This window comes from Natrix helvetica (assembly GCF_964273705.1).
Source record: "Natrix helvetica genome assembly, chromosome: Z".
NCBI classification, from domain to species: domain Eukaryota; kingdom Metazoa; phylum Chordata; class Lepidosauria; order Squamata; family Natricidae; genus Natrix; species Natrix helvetica.
Window position 1 is genome coordinate 115,109,091 of NC_138554.1, and position 19,888 is coordinate 115,128,978.

General features: G+C 38.9%; 1 protein-coding gene across 1 annotated transcript in view; it reads left to right on the top strand.

The window, feature by feature from the left end:
• Positions 1-19,888, top strand: part of CUBN (cubilin) — a gene marked incomplete at its 3' end in the record, with an annotated part of 191,788 nt that overhangs the window by 145,352 nt on the left and 26,548 nt on the right. Inside the window, 2 exon segments of the mRNA XM_081970672.1 lie at positions 2,227-2,367; positions 7,515-7,708. Coding sequence (XP_081826798.1) covers positions 2,227-2,367; positions 7,515-7,708 — 335 coding nt within the window.

Genomic DNA, 19,888 nt, shown 5'->3' on the forward strand with positions numbered 1-19,888 from the left:
GCATAGGTAAGTCCCTGCAGTTTTCTTGGCAAGATTTTTGGAAATGGTTTGTCGCTCCCTTCTTAGAGCTGAGAGTGAGTGACTGGCCCTAGATCTAGCTTAATGCCTAAGGCAGGACTAGAATTAGGAATTCCTGATTCTAGCCTGGTGCTTTAACCACCACATTAGCAACCTAGATCTAAATCTTGCTCTCTATAGTATAGTACAGTCATGCTGAAATACATTTTGTCCTTTTTCATGGGAAGGAAATGTAGGACAGGTTCTATGGTTGATTAGCGGACATCTTTGTTTCTTTCAGTGTGGCTTGACTGACAAGACAAAATGGACTCATTTAAAGTATTGGGTTTTCTAAACTTTACTATCCTGATAATTTATTATGTGAATGGTTTCTCCATTGACCTGAAATCATTATCTTACTGTTAGTTTCGAAGCAGTTGATATTCAGCACTCACTAAAATGCACAAAAACTACTTGTTAATTCTAGAAAATAGAGTGACAGGTATGTGAATCAATACTATCTCTTTTTCTCTCATGCCGTGTTGGGTAATGAAAAGGCATATTTTGAGCTATGGCCAACATTACATGGATTTTTGGTTGTTCAATAGAAATACTTTTCAATCTCTTTTTCTCCCTGGGCACGCTTTATATCTATTGTGAAGAGTACTCAAACCTACTTGAGTAGATGTAGAGTTGCACAGGGACGTACAGCAGGATAATGGAATTTCCTCCACTCTTAGATGGCTTTTTAATGGCAGACACAATTAGATACAGCCCATTGTTTTTCACCGTATCTAGAATTCAAATGGATAGGCTTAATTTTTTTAAAATACTCTTGTTGCTTATTTATTTAGCCTACATCTACCCACCCTCCAGCCCTTGAAAACTATTCCCAAACTGTTACTTGAATGATGCCATCAAATGTTACACATGGCTGCATGCCATTTTGTCTAAGATGTTTTAAATCTCCTAAGTGATAACAATGAAGAAGTTAACGTTTCCATAGCAAACTATTACATAGACCAGGGGTGTCAAACTTGATTTCATTGAGGGCTGCATCAGCGTTGGTTTTGACCTTGGGGGAGCAGGGAGTAGGTGTGACCAGGTGGGCATGGCCAGCTTGACATCACTCAAGTTGGGGAACCTGTGGTGGCCCGAGTGCTCTGCCAGAGAAAACGGGCTCCTGAACTCCATTTTTGTTGCAATGGCCTCCTGCAACCCTCCACCAGTGAAAGTGGAGCATGGGAGGCCCACGGGTGGCCCTCCTGAGCTCCGTTTTCGCTGGTAGAGGCACTGTGAGCCAGTCCTTCACTGTTTTCAGGGTGGCTCTGCAGGCCAGATCTAAACACCCCACAAGCCAGATCCAGTCCCCGGACCTTGAGTTTGACACCCCTGACATAGACTATACTTTGCAATAAAAATAGCAGAAATTATTGTTGGCTTTAAGCTTATCTGTGAAATGACAACTATCACTCCATTGTCTTCTCTTTGTGCTACTTTAGACTCTCTAAGCTTTTCCTCAACCTTTTTTTCCTACCAATATTCTGTGATGTGCTGTTAGGTCCCAAGAAAAAGAGATGTGAGGTTTTCACAAATAGCCAAACCCTGATTGAAACAGAAATGCTTCTAGGTTCAGAGGGAAGTTTGATAATAATTTGTTCCCAAGTTGGTGTTTCATTATGGAAAAAAAACACACAAGTACAGGCAGTCCTAACTTTACAATAGTTCATTTAGTGATCATTCGAAGTTACACTGACACTGAAAAAAGTGACTTAGAAACATGTTTCACACTTACAACCATTGTAGCATCCCCGTGGTCATGTGATCAAAATTCAGATGTTTGGCAACCTATTCATATTTATGATGGTTGCAGTGTCCCAAGTTCATGTGATCACCTTTTGTAAACTTGAGACAAGCAAAGTCAATGGGAAATCCAGATTCACTTAACCATGTTATTAACTTAACAAGTTCACCTATTCACTTAATAATTGTGGCAAGAAAAGTTGTAAAATGGGGCAAAACTCATTTAATAACAGAAATGTTGGGCTCAGTTGTGGTCGTAAGTTAAGGACTACCTGTATACCAGAGAGAGAAATTCAATATTGTGGGGTTCCCCCCCCCCTTTCCCTGATAAGCCAGGATTAATTTAACCATGAACTCAATTGTCATCACTTTACTGGGGCCTGTCTACATTTATAGCAAATGTCAGATTGCTTTCACTTACTTTAGGGGACCTACTAGGTAGATGCTATGGTGCTACTATACCTGCTGCTGTGGACACTGCTGGTAACTTGGCCTATATCAAGTTTGTCACTAATGAATCCATCAGTGTTCAAGGCTTCAGGTTGCATTTTGCTGCCACAGCTGCCAGTAAAATATAATCTCTTTACACATTTCTATACATATCAAATTTCTTTTATGTGCAAAGTTTCATTTGCTGCAGAAAAGGGATAAAGTACAGTTTGGGGAGTTCTGAATTTGTATGCCATTTGATTTTTTTCATTATTGTTTCATAATAGTGAGTATATATTCCTGAAATGTAATTATCATACTAGTTGTTGCCATATATCAAATAAAAGAGTAATATGTATACTGTAGTAGAAGATACAGCAATATAACTGAGTTTTACAATATAGTTTTTAAATGAAGTGAAGAGAGCAATTTCAGTATTCTTTATTTTCTGTCCTGAATATCATTGTAACTTCTTTCTTCCATTAAAAAAAAAAACCTAAAGCCAAAAAAAATTGATGTGAGGAGATCTCTTTTTTTAAAATCATTCCAGAGCATGGAGGTGAACTTAGTGGTACTGTGAGGACATTGTCCTCTCCCAATTACCCGAATCATTCCCTGCACAAATTGAAATGGGAATGGAGAATTCTATTGCCATTTGGACGTAGGATCATCCTCACCATCAATGACTTGAATTTTGGATCCAGCAAGAACTGTGGTTTGAACTATTGGCAGTAAGTACATTATTTAGAATTTGAAAAAAGTGTATACTATGAAACTGGCGACCACAGAAGGGAACACAAGAAATTAAAATGTTGGAAACAACACAAAAGCCATCTCTCTCTAAGCCAAGATGATTTATTATTTTGAATGGAAAACCATATTTCAAAATATGCCTTTTAAAAATACTTACGTAAAAATTAAAATAAGGTTCTACAATATGAACAGTCTTTTCCAGAGGAGTCCTTGCTGTGCTTGATATTATATTTGATGGGTGGCAATGACTGAGGTGAGGCAAGGCGCGACTAACATGGCTTTATTAAACAGCTAACACAACAGCAACTCAGAACCCAAGATAAAGAACAGTTCCTGCTTGACAGCAATTTATATGCAGGGAGTCCTGCAGTTAGCCAATCAGAGAACAGAGACTCTCCCGCTCTGGCACACACGTGCGTCTCAACCAATGGCGAGCCTCAGAGATGAAGCCACAACTCCGAGGCTAGGACATAACACTTGATTCATTGATTTATTGTAGGTTCAAAATGGTATTGGTGAAACTCTGTGGTATGGTGACATCTGGCCCTCAAGTTAAGTCTTCTGGTAACAAAATAATGGAGTTATGGTAACAAGTCAAGATGACTCAGAAATCTGCTTTAGAATTACATATACTTGTAATTAAGATGCAAGTAACGGCAAAATATATAAATGTTACAAATGGTCATATGATATTATTGTGGTTTTATTTAAAAAATAGGTGCATATTCTCAGACTTCTGCCAACCTAGCAGTTTGAAAACATGTAAAAATGCAACAAGAAAAATAAGAGCCACCTTTGGTAGGACAGCGCTCCGTGTGCCTTCATCATTTAGTCATGACGGCCATATAACCACAGAGATGTCTTCGGACAGCGCTGGCTCTTTGGCATTGAAACAGAGATGAGCAGGGTCAGGAATGACTAGCACATATATGCTAGGGAAACCTTTATCTTTACCTTATGTTCAGACAGTTTTGTCATTTTTTTTTCATTTCAAACAAAATTGACATATGAATTTAAATAGCAAATTCAAAATGAATTTAAATGGTAACACTTCTGACAATTTTTCCAGTGATATCTAAAAACATAATTCTTTTGCAGAGTTTGAGGAAGAAAGAGATGTAGATGTAGTATGGCAGGGAGTTTATGATTTATCAATGATTTTTAGAATTTAGGTAATCTATGAAAAATACCGATGATCAATACAAATGGAAAAAGTGATGGGCCCACAGTTATCCAGTAGGCTTTGGTTAGACCCAAAGAAAATGGTAAGTGAGCACCTGTCTACCCTAGACAAGTTCAAAAGATAATCAAGCAACAAATTAGCGAACACCTAGAAGCAAACAAAGTAATAGCCAAAAGCCAATATGGGTTTGTCAAAAACAGATCATGCCAGACTAATCTTATTGCATTCTTTGACAAAGTGACAAAATTAGTGGACCAGAGGAATGCCGTCGATATAGTTTACTTGGACTTCAGTAAGGCATTTGATAAGGTAGACCATAACCTACTACTAGATAAAGTAGAAGAATGTGGGTTGGACAGCATCACCACCAGATGGATTCGTAACTGGCTGACCAACCGTACTCAACATGTAGTCCTCAATGGAACTGTATCTACATGGAGGGAGGTAGGCAGTGGAGTACCCAAAGGCTCTGTTTTGGGTCCAGTACTCTTCAACATCTTCATCAATGATTTGGATGAGGGAATAAATGGGGAATTCATCAAATTTGCAGATGACACCAAGCTGGCAGGAATAGCCAATACTCCAGAAGATAGGCTAAAGATACAGAAGGATCTTGACAAACTTGAACATTGGGCACTATCTAATAAAATGAAATTCAATGGTGAAAAGAGTAAGTTTCTACATTTAGACAAGAAAAACAAAATGCATAGGTACAGTATAGGAGGTAGCTTCCTCAATAGTAGTAACTGTGAAAGGGATCTTGGAGTCCTAGTGGACAACCATTTAAATATGAGCCAGCAGTGTGCAGCAGCTGCCAAAAAAGCCAATACAGTTCTAGGCTGCATCAACAGAGGGATAGAATCAAGATCACATGAAGTGTTAATACCACTTTATCATACCTTCCTAAGGCCACACTTGGAATACTGCATTCAGTTTTGGTCGGCATGATGTAGAAAAGATGTGGAGAGTCTAGAAAGAGTGCAGAGAAGAGCAACAAAGATGATTAGGGGACTGGAGACTAAAACATATAAAGAACGGTTGCAGGAACTGGGTATGTCTAGTTTAATAGAAAGAAGGACTAGGGGAGACATGATAGCAGTGTTCCAATATCTCAGGGGTTGCCACAAAGAAGAGGGAGTCAAACTATTTTCCAAGGCACCTAAGAGTAGAACAAGAAGCAATAGGTGGAAACTAATCAAGGAGAGAAGCAACTTAGAACTGAGGAGAAACATCCTGACAGTGAGAACAATTAATCAGTGGAACAGCTTGCCTCCAGAAGTTCCAACAATGGAAGTCTTTAAGAAGGTGTTGGGTAGCCATTTGTCTGAAACGGTATAGGGTTTCCTGCCTAGGCAGGGGTTGGACTAGAAGACCTCCAAGGTCCCTTCCAACTCTGCTATAGTATTGTATTGCATTATAAGTTGGGACCAGAATTCATTGTCTCCCAGTTTCTACCTTGATGCCCTTAACCACTATATCAAACTGGCTCTGTAATATAATTATATTTAATACTATTTATTAAAATAATACTTTTTATTATTTTTGGTATTACTATTAAATTGTTAGAAAATGTTATAAGTATTGCCTTGGGAGGTAATCCTGGAAGAAGACTATAATTTGACAATTATTTCAAATATCCCACATTTCATTTTAGCCAGTGGTGATGTGAAACAAGCTGAAAGAGGAATTATTTCAAGTCCAAACTACCCACATCCTTACAATAGGTCTACTCATTGTTCCTGGCTCTTGATAGCACCAGAGGGACATACCATCAATGTGAGTAATCAATCATCTGTAGAGAACAAGGAGGCTTTTATATTTCTGATATGTGCTACAAAAATGAGTTTCTGATTTTAGATGGCCATGCCACTTTGTTACCTCTGTTTATATGGATTTCAATTTCCAAGCAAAAAGTATAAATCAAAAGCTCATGTTTCTGGAAGGCACCAAAGGGGAAAGCTATTTAGGCAAAAAAAAAAATTGAAACGAGTGATCTTTATTTTCCCTACCAGCAAACATGATTTCCTTTTTTTTTAATTAGATGCCCATTGATTATTACAGTCCAAATAGTTGGACTGTAATAAATAGTTGGACTCCATAGTTTGACTTCATTTATTTTACACACAGTCTGCCTAAACCAAACTTATGCAATCTATTTTTCAAATTTCCTTGAGAATATTCTTCAATTCCCATTCTTCACTTACTTGAAGAGACCAAAATGCACTTGTAGAAGAATGGTTGAGGAACATTTAATCAGAAGAATAAGCCCTTAAGTCAAGCAGCACCGGGGTCAGGCAAGTAGCCTGGGAAATACCGGTTCATTGCCTCCCATTGTTGACTTTTGCAACTGTTCTGCTCTCCTTGAGCTTTGGGGACTATGCATCTTAGCCTTGAAACATCCAATGGCTATTCTGCCTTGCTTGTCTCAACACTGCCTTGTATAAGGGTTTTCTTCATTTACACCATTGTTGGTTGCTGCCCAAGAATTTATTCCTGATCCAGATATGAAATAGAATAGCTGTCACTGGTTCCAGTATTTAAAAGGCTAGGATGCTGAGTTTTGGTTCCTACCACGAATTAAAATCATGATTTGAATTAGGATTTGAGAGCTCAACTTAAATGTCAAGATTAGGGTTAATGTCAGGGTTCCAAGTACACTCCCAACGAAAGAAAACTCTGAGACTTGAGTTTCCTCTAAAGTTCCATTTTATTAGAGATGTCATATTGGCACATCTGGGAAAACCCAAATTTGAAAGCTTTCAGGTTTTCCCACCCAGTTGAAAGTTCAAGACCCTGCCCAGCACCCACATGTCCATCACATGGCCCAATAAGGCATCATTCCAAATGGGAGATGTTTCTCAAGCACACCCATCCAGGTGCAGGGCAAGTGCAGGGAAAATTGACCTTAGCTTCCTGGGAAAGGAATTTTATTTTGACTTCATAGTACCCATACTCCATACAATTCTCCCTCCCATTTTCCCACAGTAGAAAATGTGGCAGGCTTGAAAGGCCAATGTAAAAGATGGCAATGTAAAAGACCTAGCATTCAAGTCCATTCACACACTCTACAAAAACTCTCAGAATACTAATTGTTTTTTTAAAAATCAACCATTTCCAAAATGGTTTTCAATTTTTAAAAAATTATTTTCAAGAAAAAATATACATGATCAATAATTACTAAATAGATGAAGACAGTGCGACTTTGCTGTTAATATTACCAGAGTTTAGAAAGAATTGCTAATTTATTATTTAATTATAAAAATTATTGGCATTATTATGCATTACAGTCTTTTATTTGTCTGCATAACTAAAAACTGCTCTGTGATGTAATCATTCCTTATTCTTGCAGGATGTGATGGCATACTTCATAAAGAAAATGGTACCATAACTTTTCGCTCTTGGCCAGAAATCTTTCCCAGTTCCACCAGGTGCTCAAGAGCAGTAATTACGCATGAGAGTAAACATTTTGAAATAATCTTTGATCAGATCCCAGATAACAATTTCCAGATTTCAGATAACAATGGATACCGCCAAAATAGTTTTGTAAAGAATGAATGGTTCCTTAATCTATCACTGTCTAATTCAATTTCAAATGTTTGAGGTTACAGTTCTTAAAATTTGCAGTCAGCATAGTTCATGTGCTTACTTAGAATTCAGCAGGCATAACTGTACTGCTGGTTGTGGTTCCACAACAATAGAGCCCTCAAATGTGACACTCTTTGAGATGAAATTAATGGAATGAAATGGTTTCAGTTGTGCATCATCCAATATCCTTTGGCTCCTTGGAGATATTTCAGGATCTGCCCTTCTATACATCCCTTGTTTCCCAAAGATCTGTGCAGATGAAGGAAAGCAATTTTGACTCTTCCTGCTCTCAATCTGTTTGGTGAAATTTAGAATATAGTTAAATTTAGAATATGATTTTGCATTTCAGTCTCCACTTTGCAACTGGGATTGTACTTTTTGCCTTGGATCATACTTTAAATGCCAAATGTAATCCTGGAATATCTAGAGCAACAGTAAAATATGTAAGCACGTGCTCAGCGAACCGGTTTTTAAACCAGTAGGATCCCACTCCTGCCTTGCAGTTGAGTAATTGGTAGCATAACTTTATTTGGGAACAATTATTTCACATCAGATTCTATATTGAGATAGTTCTAAAACAGTAGTTCTCAACTTTTTTTGGTCATGCCCCAATTAAGCATCTCTAAAATTCTGAGCTCCCCTGTGACATACAATTCTCACTTTACTCAAAAAGTGATCTTTATTAACACAGAGGAAGCCTAAAAGGTTTCCTTGGTTTAAACAAAGTTCAAATTGCCCCCCATGAAAAATCAAATTGCCCCCTTGGGGGGCAGGGGCCCCACATTGGGAACCACAGTTCTAAAGGAAATTCATATAGAATGGGTCAATATTGTGGGGATTCAAAATTGGTTACATTTTCATATATCCATTTGAAAGTCTGCTTTTGTTTGTTTTTCATTTAATATCTGAAAATATTCAAAATTAAAAAAATACTTTATTTATTATATATAAATATATTTGTATATAATGCATTTCATTTGAAACGTAGGGATGTTCACAATTCCTAAAAGCTGATAGTTTTTTTTAAAGAATTTGCAAAACTTTGGTCATCATTGTACAAAACTGTACAATAGCCAGACTGTACAAACTACATAACTCCCACTTGTTGCTAAAGGGCAAACATAATTTATCAAAATGTAGGAAGTCATGAGTAACTGAGTAACTATGCTTTGCTTAAAAAAAAGGAAAGGGCTGAAATGGCATTTGCTATTTCATTCTTTGATACTATATTCGCATAGTCAAGCCATTTTGGTGTTTAAATTAACAATTAATCAGTGGAACAGCTTGCCTCCAGAAGTTGTGAATGCCCCAACACTGGAAGTCTTTAAGAAGATGTTGGATAGCTATTTGTCTGAAACGGTATAGGGTTTCCTGCCTAGGCAGGGGGTTGGACTAGAAGACCTCCAAGGTCCCTTCCAACTCTACTATTGTATTGTATTGTATTGTATTGTATTGTATTGTATTGTATTGTATTGTATTGTATTGTATTGTATTGTATTGTATTGTATTGTATTGTATTGTATTGTATTGTATTGTATTGTATTGTAAATCTTGCCATTATAAGTAGTGATGAATATTTATTTTAATTTCTATTTTTAACATAACAAGATTGTCAACAATTCTTCCTGTGCCATAAAAGTATATAAAAATGTGAAATTGAGTCTAAATTTTAAAATAACGATGCATACTGTTCAGCTCCCAAGATAGTAGATGGTTTACAATAATAAGGTCAAACAGAATAAGCCAAAGAATTCATAAGTATATCATTTAAGAAATAACTGAAGCACATAACTTTGCAAGGTGGATATAGATCATAATGTAAGTATTTGGGAAGGTAATGGTGATTTGTAAGCCTAAGAAGCAGCTTCTCATTCACTGCCATTTCTTCTATGGTATAGAATTTCTCACAATTTGTCTTCCCGAGAAGCTGTTACAGAATTAGGAAGTGAAGCTTCAAGCAAGAAATTATTTACACCCAATTGCTATCAATTGCACCAAATTACTGGTGCTGAAATATAACACTATTATAAATCAAAGTAAAAATCAGTAATTCTTTAAAAAAAGAATTGGGTGGGATTTTTTTTCTTAGTTCTATATTTGGCTGTGATGTAGTAATTAAGGTGTTGGCCTAGAAACAGAGAGGGTCATGTTCCAATCCATTCTCAGACATCTCATTTACCTCAGTTTTATTATGAGAAAAAAATGAAGTAGGTAATAGTATGTATATTGTCTTGAGTTCTTGGAAGAAAGACAGGATATAAATCTCACAACATATAGGATTAGTATTTTAAAATTATTAAGTTTGTGAACCATTTTAGCATATTTATATGTGTTTGTGTGTGTGTGTGTGTGTGTGTGTGTGTGTGTGTTATTTCTTTTCTCTTATATTCTATTTTAAGTTACTATGATTTCTGTATTTTATGTGCTGACTGTGACCAAATAAAGATTTGAAGTTGAAGTTTATAAAAACAGATGGTACATAGAGAGATGAAGAAAAGATGGATGGTTCCAACATATATTTGCTTCCTAACTTTAAAAATAAATAAAAATGACAGAGATTTTTAACTGGCAAATGGTTCAAGATGTACATGCGCTCAGAGGTGGGTTGCTGCTGGTTCAGTCTGGTTCGGCTGAACCGGTAGTAGAATTCAGGCTTGGGTCACAGAACCGGCAGCGACCCAGGCCTGCCACGCCCCCAAACCAGTTCCCTCGTTGCCGCCATTTTGGATTTTAGTAACTGCACATACGCAGTTCACAGTAAATTGTTCTGCGTATGTGCGCAGAGCAATTTACATTGAAGAGGGCACATGCACACACTGCGCCCCTGTTGCGAAACGGCAGTAACACTGGCAGCAACCCATTCCTGCATGCGCTGATATATAAAATGCCACATGAATCTAAAGGAACCAAGTATAAAGTTTCCCTACTGTGTGCATTGGTGAACCACAGCTATGAAAAAGATTTAGATTAATCTTGAATAATCTGTGAATATTTTGATATATTCAATATCATTCTGTTGGATTCCACTTAGTGAGTTGGTAAAGTCTTTATTATAATCTTGTTTATATCTAGGGATCAGAATATAAGTCAATGTCAATGAAAATCACCCTACTGCTTTACATATATATTAACATTTGTCCTCCAGATACTGAGAGGAAGAGTTAAAGAACAGGAAGACACCATTTTAGCTGTTGGGTATGGAAACTCAACTCCAGGGCCTACAGTTACTCCAGGAAATGAGATGACTATAGTGCTTCAGTCACAGGACATTTCAGGACATAGATTTTCTGTATCATATATAAACAATAAGTAATTTGTGCAGTGATATTTTCTAAATCCTTCTGCTCTTATATCATGATATCCACCATAAGAAGCTATCATAACATTTACAAGATTTCATCATAAGATGCATCATTACTTGCTTTCTCACTCCATGACATCCATGAGTCCAGTAATACTGAAAGATTGTTCTTTGACTCAGTTGAGCTTTCTCTTTCTTTTTTAGTTTCAGTTTATATCTTTAACCTTGTTTTATTTCCCTTCAAGGCAGGGGTGGGTTCCTGCCAGTTCTAGCCTCTTCTATAGAAGAGGTTCCACAAATCTACAGTGCTGTTTAGAACCGGTTCCAGCTCCCTTCCCCCTGCCCATCCGCACATCATCAAGATGAAGAGAGAGAGGAGGAATTCTGGGAGTTGAAGTCCACAAGTCTTAAAGCTGTCAAGTTTGAACACCCCTGGGTTTTTTTTTTCTAAAGGGTTAGGGGAACAAGGGTCTTGTAACTTGACAGCTTTAAGACTTGCACACTTCAATGCCAGAGTTCCTGAGCCAACATGACTGGAGGAGGAATTCTGGGAGTTGAAGTCCACAAGTCTTAAAGCTATCAAGTTTGAACACCCCTGGGGTTTTTTCCCTAAAGGGTTAGGGGTGCAAGGGTCTTGTAACTTGACAGCTTTAAGACTTGCATGCTTCAAATGCCAGAGTTTTTGAGCCAACATTTTGGTTGCTAAGCAAGAACATTGTTAAGTGAGTTTCACCACATTTTACAAGTTGGTCACGCCCATCCAGTCACATGGCCAGCAAGCCACTTCCACAAAGCAGGCCACACCTACAGAAGAGGTTCTAAAAAACTTGAAACCACCATTGCCCCAAGGCTGGTCGTCGTTGTCAGCCATCCAGTTATGTCCAATTCTTGACCATTCTATGGATCACTACTCTCTATGCCCCTCTGTCTGACATCACTTCCTTTAGATCCGCCATCAACATCTCAGTGTTATCCTTTAGAGTATCCAGCTTGTTTCCACTGATAACTCCTAGCATGGTTGACTTTTTGACTGATTCAGTTCGCATGACATGGCCAAAGTATGATAGCCTTTGTTTGGTAGATAGGGGTGGTATTACATTAATTGGGTTGTCCTGGACTTCTATTTGGTTCTTCCCTAATAGATAAGAAGGATTCTGACACCTGTCATTTTTATATTTTTGTTTGAAAGTCCAATTCTAAGACATCATGTTTGTTTGAAATAAAAGGAGAATTTATTTTACTTACAAATCCTTTTCTTGCAAAGTGTTTTATCTTTGCTTGTTGGTTGATTTTTGTAAAGTGAGAGTCCAGGCTGATAACATTCTTTTTTTTTTCCAATTTTATTCAAATTCCTTTATCTTTTACCTTTTACCTTTACATTCATCTCATGCAAAATATTATAAGATGAATTTAAAGTAGTCCCATTAAATTGCTAAAAACTAATATAGCTAAATTGGAAGGAACTCTAAGAAACATGTGTTACTGAGTTGATAGCTCCTCCCCCAAAAAATATATTGTTCACATTGTTTAAATGTTCTAGAAAGCTGCATAGTTAAATCAGAAACAAAATTAGGTCGAGAACTTGCTATTTTTACTGTTGGCTATTGAGTGTTTCCACTGTGAAACCCTAGAGTAAATGAAATGCACATATCAGGGCCTTTCCAATTATTTTCCTCATAGGATCATCATATATAGCTATGAATTGAGATACTGACTAATGTACAGATGCAGGCTTATTGCATAACTGCTCTATGTTGATATGGTAATTCTTGGTCAAATTGTATTATAAGAAATCAAGTCCAATAGCGTTTGGATGTCCAGAGCATCTGATAATAATTTAGTAGTTATGTCATAAAGAAATTAGTAAGTAACTCTTAAGTCCAAAGTTCTCTGTACCTCAGTAATACATAATTATATGCATTTAATCTGATACTTCCAGCAATATATGAATTTGTCTACTCATTAAACCCAGCACGAAGACATGATCAAGTCTGGCTTAAGTTTCTGTTCCCAACACTGACTGACACATGATGTTGGATCCTAGGTTATAGGTATATTGGTAGTTGTGAACAGAGAGTCTGCTGCAAATTTCTGCAGGACCTGATTTTTTTAATTTGCTCAGATTCTTCCATAACTTGTACTGGGCAAAGCTACTTCAGTGTTGCACAAACAAAGCTATTTTTCTTACTGGGGCATGGAGGCGATCCTGTTTTTCAAAGAAAAGGAAATTCCTGTTTCTTTGATGGCCTTCTGACACACATAAAGCAGCAGGAGGCAACAAAGCAACTTTGCTTTGCTCATTAGATGTGGTGAGGCAAATTATTGTATAAAGAAATTATTTTCTTGAGCCTTCCTAAAAGCAAATCACCCATATAAGGTATAAGTGAATTTGCCTCTTGTTCTCTGTACCAGGGATGGGCAATTTGAAAACCCAAGATCCATTGCAGTACAACTAAAAGTATTTATTTCTTCACCACATAGCAAATGACGAAAGTTATAATAGGCATAGATTATAAGAACTGTACAATATTGCTAATTAAGCCAAAATGTAATAGTAATGGGACATGACTAGTGGTGGAATTCAAAATTTTTTACTACTGGTTCTGTGGGTGTGGATTGGTGGGCATGGCATGGCTTGGTGGGTGTTGGTTGGTGGGCATGGCAGGGGAAGGATACTGTAAAATCTCCATTCCCACCCCATTCCAAGGGAAGTTTACTGCAAAATCCCCATTTCCTCCCGATCAGCTGGGACTCGGGAGGCAGAGAATAGATGGGGGCGGGGCCAGTCAGAGGTGATATTTACTCAAAATTTCCACTACCGGTTCTCCAGAACTGATCAGAATATGCTGAATACCACCCCCCCCCCGGACATTACACAATCACATACTGTTCTCAATTGCATCTCTGGCGGTTGATTTATATAACACAACTGAAAGCAACCTGAGTTATCTATTGTACAAGAAGCACCTTTTTCTTAGCCTAATTTTAATGTCATTGGAAACTAATTTCATATTCAAAGCAGTCCCTCCCCATTTTTTACTAACAGAGGATGTTCAAATTTATTATTTCAAAAGTTATATAAATGATACCAGCATCAACTTCCTTCATCATCTCCATAAGTTATAGCTAGAAAATCACTGTTAATTCATCTAGAATACATAAATGCATAACATCATAAAAGGGACTGCCAAAACCGAATGTCCTTGTCCTTCAAAAGAAAAAAGAAAACTTTCTTTGCATTAAAAAAAATACAGTAAATATCCCAATGTTTATTTCAACTCTAGTATTCTTCTGAAAATATTTGTTGTCTCCATTTAGGGATTTTTCTTTTCCTGGCAAATTAAATAAAACCCCAGCTTTCCACTCTGGCACACTTGGAAAATGAATGGGTGAATAGGGAGACCTCAGCTATAGCAACGACACCAGTCATCTGCTCTTGAGTCAAATGATTCCTATTTCCTCATGACAGAATGAAGTTGCTGATACAAATTCATGTGACTCTTCTTTAATTGTCCAGTCCATATATCTCAGTAAGAAGTTGAAATAGAAAAGGAGATCCTTTTTTATTGTTGTTTTGTTTTTATCCTTTGAGTCACTGTTGACTCCTGACTCCAGGCAATTCCAGGCAACTCCCTGTTGTCTTCTTGACAAGATTTTGGAAATGGTTTGCATTGCCTCCTACCTAAGTCTTTGAAAGTGTAACTGCTTGAAGGAATACCCAGTTAGCTTTGGTTCTAAGGCAGCACTAGAACACATTGTCTCCTGGTTTCTAACTGCATGCCTTACAGTGGTGGGTTCCTCCCGGATCGCACCGGATCGCGCGCGCTCCCTTTCAGCGCTCCACCTGGCTTGCGCGCTCCCTTTCAGCGCTCCACCTGGCTTGCGCGCTCCCTTTCAGCGCTCCACCTGGCTTGCGCGCTCCCTTTCAGCGCTCCACCTGGCTTGCGCGCTCCCTTCCGGCGCTGAAACCGGAAGTACAGTTTTGCCCGGCCCTGGCGAAGCAACGACGCCTGCCTGCGCTCCACCAGCTCGGCTGGGAACGGAGATGTTTCCTCAGCGGAGCGGAGCGCCTGAAAAGTCTTTTCAGGCGCTCCGCTCCGCTGAGGAAACATCTCCGTTCCCAGCCGAGCTGGTGGAACGCAGGCAGGCGTCGTTGCTTCGCCAGGGGCGGGGCAAGACTGTACTTCCGGTTTCAGCGCCGGAAGGGAGCGCGAGAGCCAGGTGGAGCGCTGAAAGGGAGCGCGCAAGCCAGGTGGAGCGCTGAAAGGGAGCGCGCAAGCCAGGTGGAGCGCTGAAAGGGAGCGCGCGCGATCCGGTGCGATCCAGCAGGAACCCACCACTGATGCCTTAGCCATACATCGAAATGGTTCTTTTGATTCCATTAGATAGATTCAATTAAAAGTAAAGGTTCCCCTCGCACATATGTGCTAGTCATTTCTGTCTCTAGGGGGCGGTGCTCATCTCTGTTTCTAAGTAAAAGAGCCAGTACCGTACAAAGACGTCTCCATGGTCATGTGGCTGGCATCACCAAAAACTGAAGGTGCACGGAACGCTGTTACCTTCCCACCAGTGGTGGTTTTCAAAAAATTTTGGAACCTATTCTGTGGGTGTGGCCTACTTTGTAGGAGTGGCTTGTCGGCCATGTGATGGGTGGGAGTGGCTTGCCGGCCATGTGACTGGGTGGGAGTGGCCAAGATGATGTCAGCATTCCCAGTCAAGATAGAGGTATAAATTACACAGAAAAGAAAGAGGCATCCATACACCTGAATTTAATTTCAAAGCAGTGGCAACAACTTAAATTCATTAAATAATAATGTTTGTTAGGACTATGTTTTTGAATATATAAGAATGTAAAGCCCACAGCATCTATTTGGTACTTTTTAAAGCAGTGGCACCTTTTTCCTGGATTCATGAAATATCTACTTTAAACAGTTGTGGGTGGGGTACTATATTTACAGTCTTGTATTCTTTTTAGTACTTTGTTTGGAACAGAATCCAAAGTACCATGCAGTCCTAGCATTTGTACTAAAGCTAGGCAAGTTATTTTACAGGGCTCTGAGAACTCTTCCAGATCTGGTCAATGAAGCAGATGTTCCAAAGTACTCCCACAACTTTCCAATGTTTTGAAATCCCACCAAATGATGTATACAGGCCTATTTCATACTTTCCTCTATATGTCAATCAGGGTGGTTTTACATATGGTTCACAGGTGTTCTATTTTCCAAGTACTTAGAGGACCAAGAACTGCCTTTCCTAGATTGCAGCTTTAGCTTCCTTGAATGTTAGCACACCTTCAGGCCATTCAAATATAGACTAGCTCTGATCCTGGAACCATATCACATGCTTTATATATTAATATCATATTCAATGTAATCATTATTGCTAAAAAAACTGGCAGCAGTTAGAGTAGTTTGTAACAAAATATGGGCAAGAAACAAGAAATTGATTCACCCCCCCCTATTTTAGCTTAAAGAGGGGGGTTGCTGGGTGGCTGCTCTTTTGCGAGCGGGCTCCCAAAAAGCCGGGCACAGCCTCATGGGCGAACAGCCATGAAGTGACCACGCTCACGAGAAGCCACCTGGCAAACCCCCTTTGCAGCTGGGCACACCGCCATTCACTGACCTACGGGTATCGCCAAGCCACATGAGTGCCTGTTTGCTGCCAACTGGCTCCTGCGGCTTGGAGCCTTGCAAATGCCAATGAATGGCGCTCTGCACAGCTGGAGAGAGGGGTTGCGCAAGCGGCTGTTCTGTTCTCGTTCACCTCCCAATGCATGGCCCAGCTCTCATTATGGAACCAGGGCACCGCCGCTGCCGCCGCCGCTGCCACCATCATCCCAGCCTGGCTTTTTCCACGGCTTCCAATCCAAGTCTTTCAGCAGTGGCCGCTATGGGCGCACACTCTATGATTGTATACTCTGCAGGCAGCTGGCCCACAACCATAGAGCATGCACCCAGAGCGGCCACTACCAAAAGACTCGGGTTGGAAGCCGTGGGAAAAGCCAGACTGGGATGGCGGCGGAGGTACCCTGGCTCCATAATGAGAGTTGGGCCATGCATTGTGAGGCTGGGAGGCCAGGTGAGCGAGAGCGGAACAGCCACTTGTGCAGCCCCCCTCTCCAGCTGTGCAGAGTGCCATTCACTGGCATTTGGAAGGCGCCAAGCTGTGGGAGCTGAGGCGGCAGCAAACAGGCGTTCACGTGGCTTGGCAATACCCCTAGGTCAGTGAATGGTGCTGTGCCCGGCTGCAAAGGGGGTTTTCAGGGTGGCTGCTCATGAGTGTGGTCGCTTCACGGCTGTTTTGTTGTGCTGCTGCAGCAGCGCAACATAGCCATTCGCTAATGATGCTGTGCCTGGCTCTTTGGGAGCCCGCTCGCAAGAGAGCAGCCGCCTGGTAACCCCAAAACAATAAACTCCCCATAATAAACTCCCCATAATAAAGCCCAAGCCATATTTTGTAGGTAAAAAGAAAATAAGACCCTGTTGTATATTTCGGGGAAACATGGTAGTATTTTATCCATATGCAATCACTCGGCTGTCGGTAGCCTCTCAAACCCATGAATTTTATATTATTTTTATTTGGTAATAAAACTGATTATAGGGGTCACAAGTGTGTGTGTGTGTGTGTGTGTGTGTGTGTGTGTGTGTCAGTGGTGGGTTCCGGGTGGTACAGCCTGGCATGGCTGTACTGATAGTAGCTGGGAGCAGCTGGTAGGGCCCACCCGCCCATCCGCATTCCATGGCTGTTTATAATGCTACCAGCTCATTACACATGTGCACATAGCTTGTGGCGCCTGCATGACCTCCGCCAAACATCTGGGTGTTGCAGAGCAGTGGCATGTGCATGGAAGCACAGTGCACATGCCTGTCTGGGACGCCTGGCCCCATACGCTGGCCCCATACCAGCGTACCAATACACCACTGGTATGTGTGTATTGATTTGTTTAAAAAGGTATATAACTATGCAAGCATTGATATATGTTGGTGAGTGAATATATATTTAAAATACCCTTGCTAAGTTAAGGGTAACTAAGTTCTAAGTTTAATGGAACTATTACTATTAGATCAGTTCAACAACGTCTAACATTTTCAAATGAATTATAAATTGATTAATTCTTTAAAAATAAGATAATATTGCTTTATATTCTTAGTATTGCTATTTATGGTGTCCTTTCTGCAATTGTAATTAGATCATCAGTTTCAATTATTATGTGTTGCAAGATTTAATTGTTCAGTAGTATCCTAGTTCAAAATATTTTAGCCCTCTCTACTATGAAGGATATTGAGGGAACATAATTCTTCTCTGAAAACAAGTCCGAAGAGTAAGAGAGCTTGCTAAAAAGCAAGCATTATTTAGCACATGCCTCTATTGTGGAATTTCAAAATAACTGTTTGTTAATTTGTCTCTATGCACAAAGAAAGATTCCTACCTTTCAGGTGTTACAGAAGAAATGAAAAATCACCCTTTTCTTAGGAAGTATTCCATACCAGGAGATTTTATTTGTTTCCAGTACAGTCTTCTTTCTTTGTTACTGTAGATCTTCAAGCTAAATGACTTCTTTAAAACCTCATTTAAATCACATTATTTTAGCTTTCCTGAATCTAGTGCTCTATGGATGTGAGAAACAACTCCTACAATTCCCAACAAGTATGACTAAAAGCAAAAAAATCATCTACACTTCCTGACTTTATTCTGAAAAGGTTATTTCAAGCTGGGTTTGGTTAAAATGTAAACAATTTTGAGCCTTGAACGCTAAATTGCTTTCTTTTTAATGTATGAATATTTGAGGCAGTAAACCATGATCTGGCAAGAAAGATTCGCCAGTATGTTTTATTCTCTGTTACATCATGGTCTTAAAATGCTTAAGGTCTATTTTCAACAACACTACTTGTGACTGTTCTACTGAAAACACTTGATCACAAGTTAGTTGTATGACTAATTTCTGTGGCAAGCAACTGTTAGAAATCTTGGCATTCAAATAGAAGATTGAGTTTCTGGGGGGGAAATTATTGAGTGAATGTTACTTGGTTAGTAATATTCTTCTGTTTTCTTAAATTATGTTTTTGTTCTCTTTCTATCTTACACATTATATGTCCATGTATTAAAAATGGACGTTGAAGACAAACATATGGACCTAGTAGATTGCATGGCACACAAGCACATTGTTAATTTATCTATTTGGATATTGGGAGGACCAACAGCTTTGCTCTTTCAATCACATGAAGCCCCTTCATATAATTAACACACGAAGAAAAATCTAAAAATGTATTTCATTTATATTATATAAATTTATCATTTATATTATATTAACTTTGCTTCTATAATATGGGTGGAAAGAAGCACATTAGGATGGATGAGTAAATAGAGCCACAATATATTGATAAACTGTTTTTCATTTCGTCTCAAAGAACTTTGGAATATTGTGCTTTTGATGGAGTGAAGGTTTTTAAAAGGATTACAATTGTTGAGACACTTTGTGGAAATAAAAGCCCATGTTGCCGGCACTGGATTTTTGATCACTTATAGAGTAATCCGCCGATGCCCACAAATACAACATTTTGAAAGTGAAATAACCAAATGTTGTTTATGAGGTTACAAATTCATATCCTTATGTGCTTTTCTAAATCAGAAAGGGGACCAAGATGTTTAAAAGAACCAGGGGGGGGGAGGGTTAATTCATGCAATATGTATGTGCAACTCTAAATTTTGAATTTTGTTTCAGAATTAAGACTCACAGCATTAAATACAGGTAAACATATGAATATGTAATTATAAATTTCATCATTATTTGTGCTTTATTTCATAAAAGATAATTGTATACTATATATACTACTAAA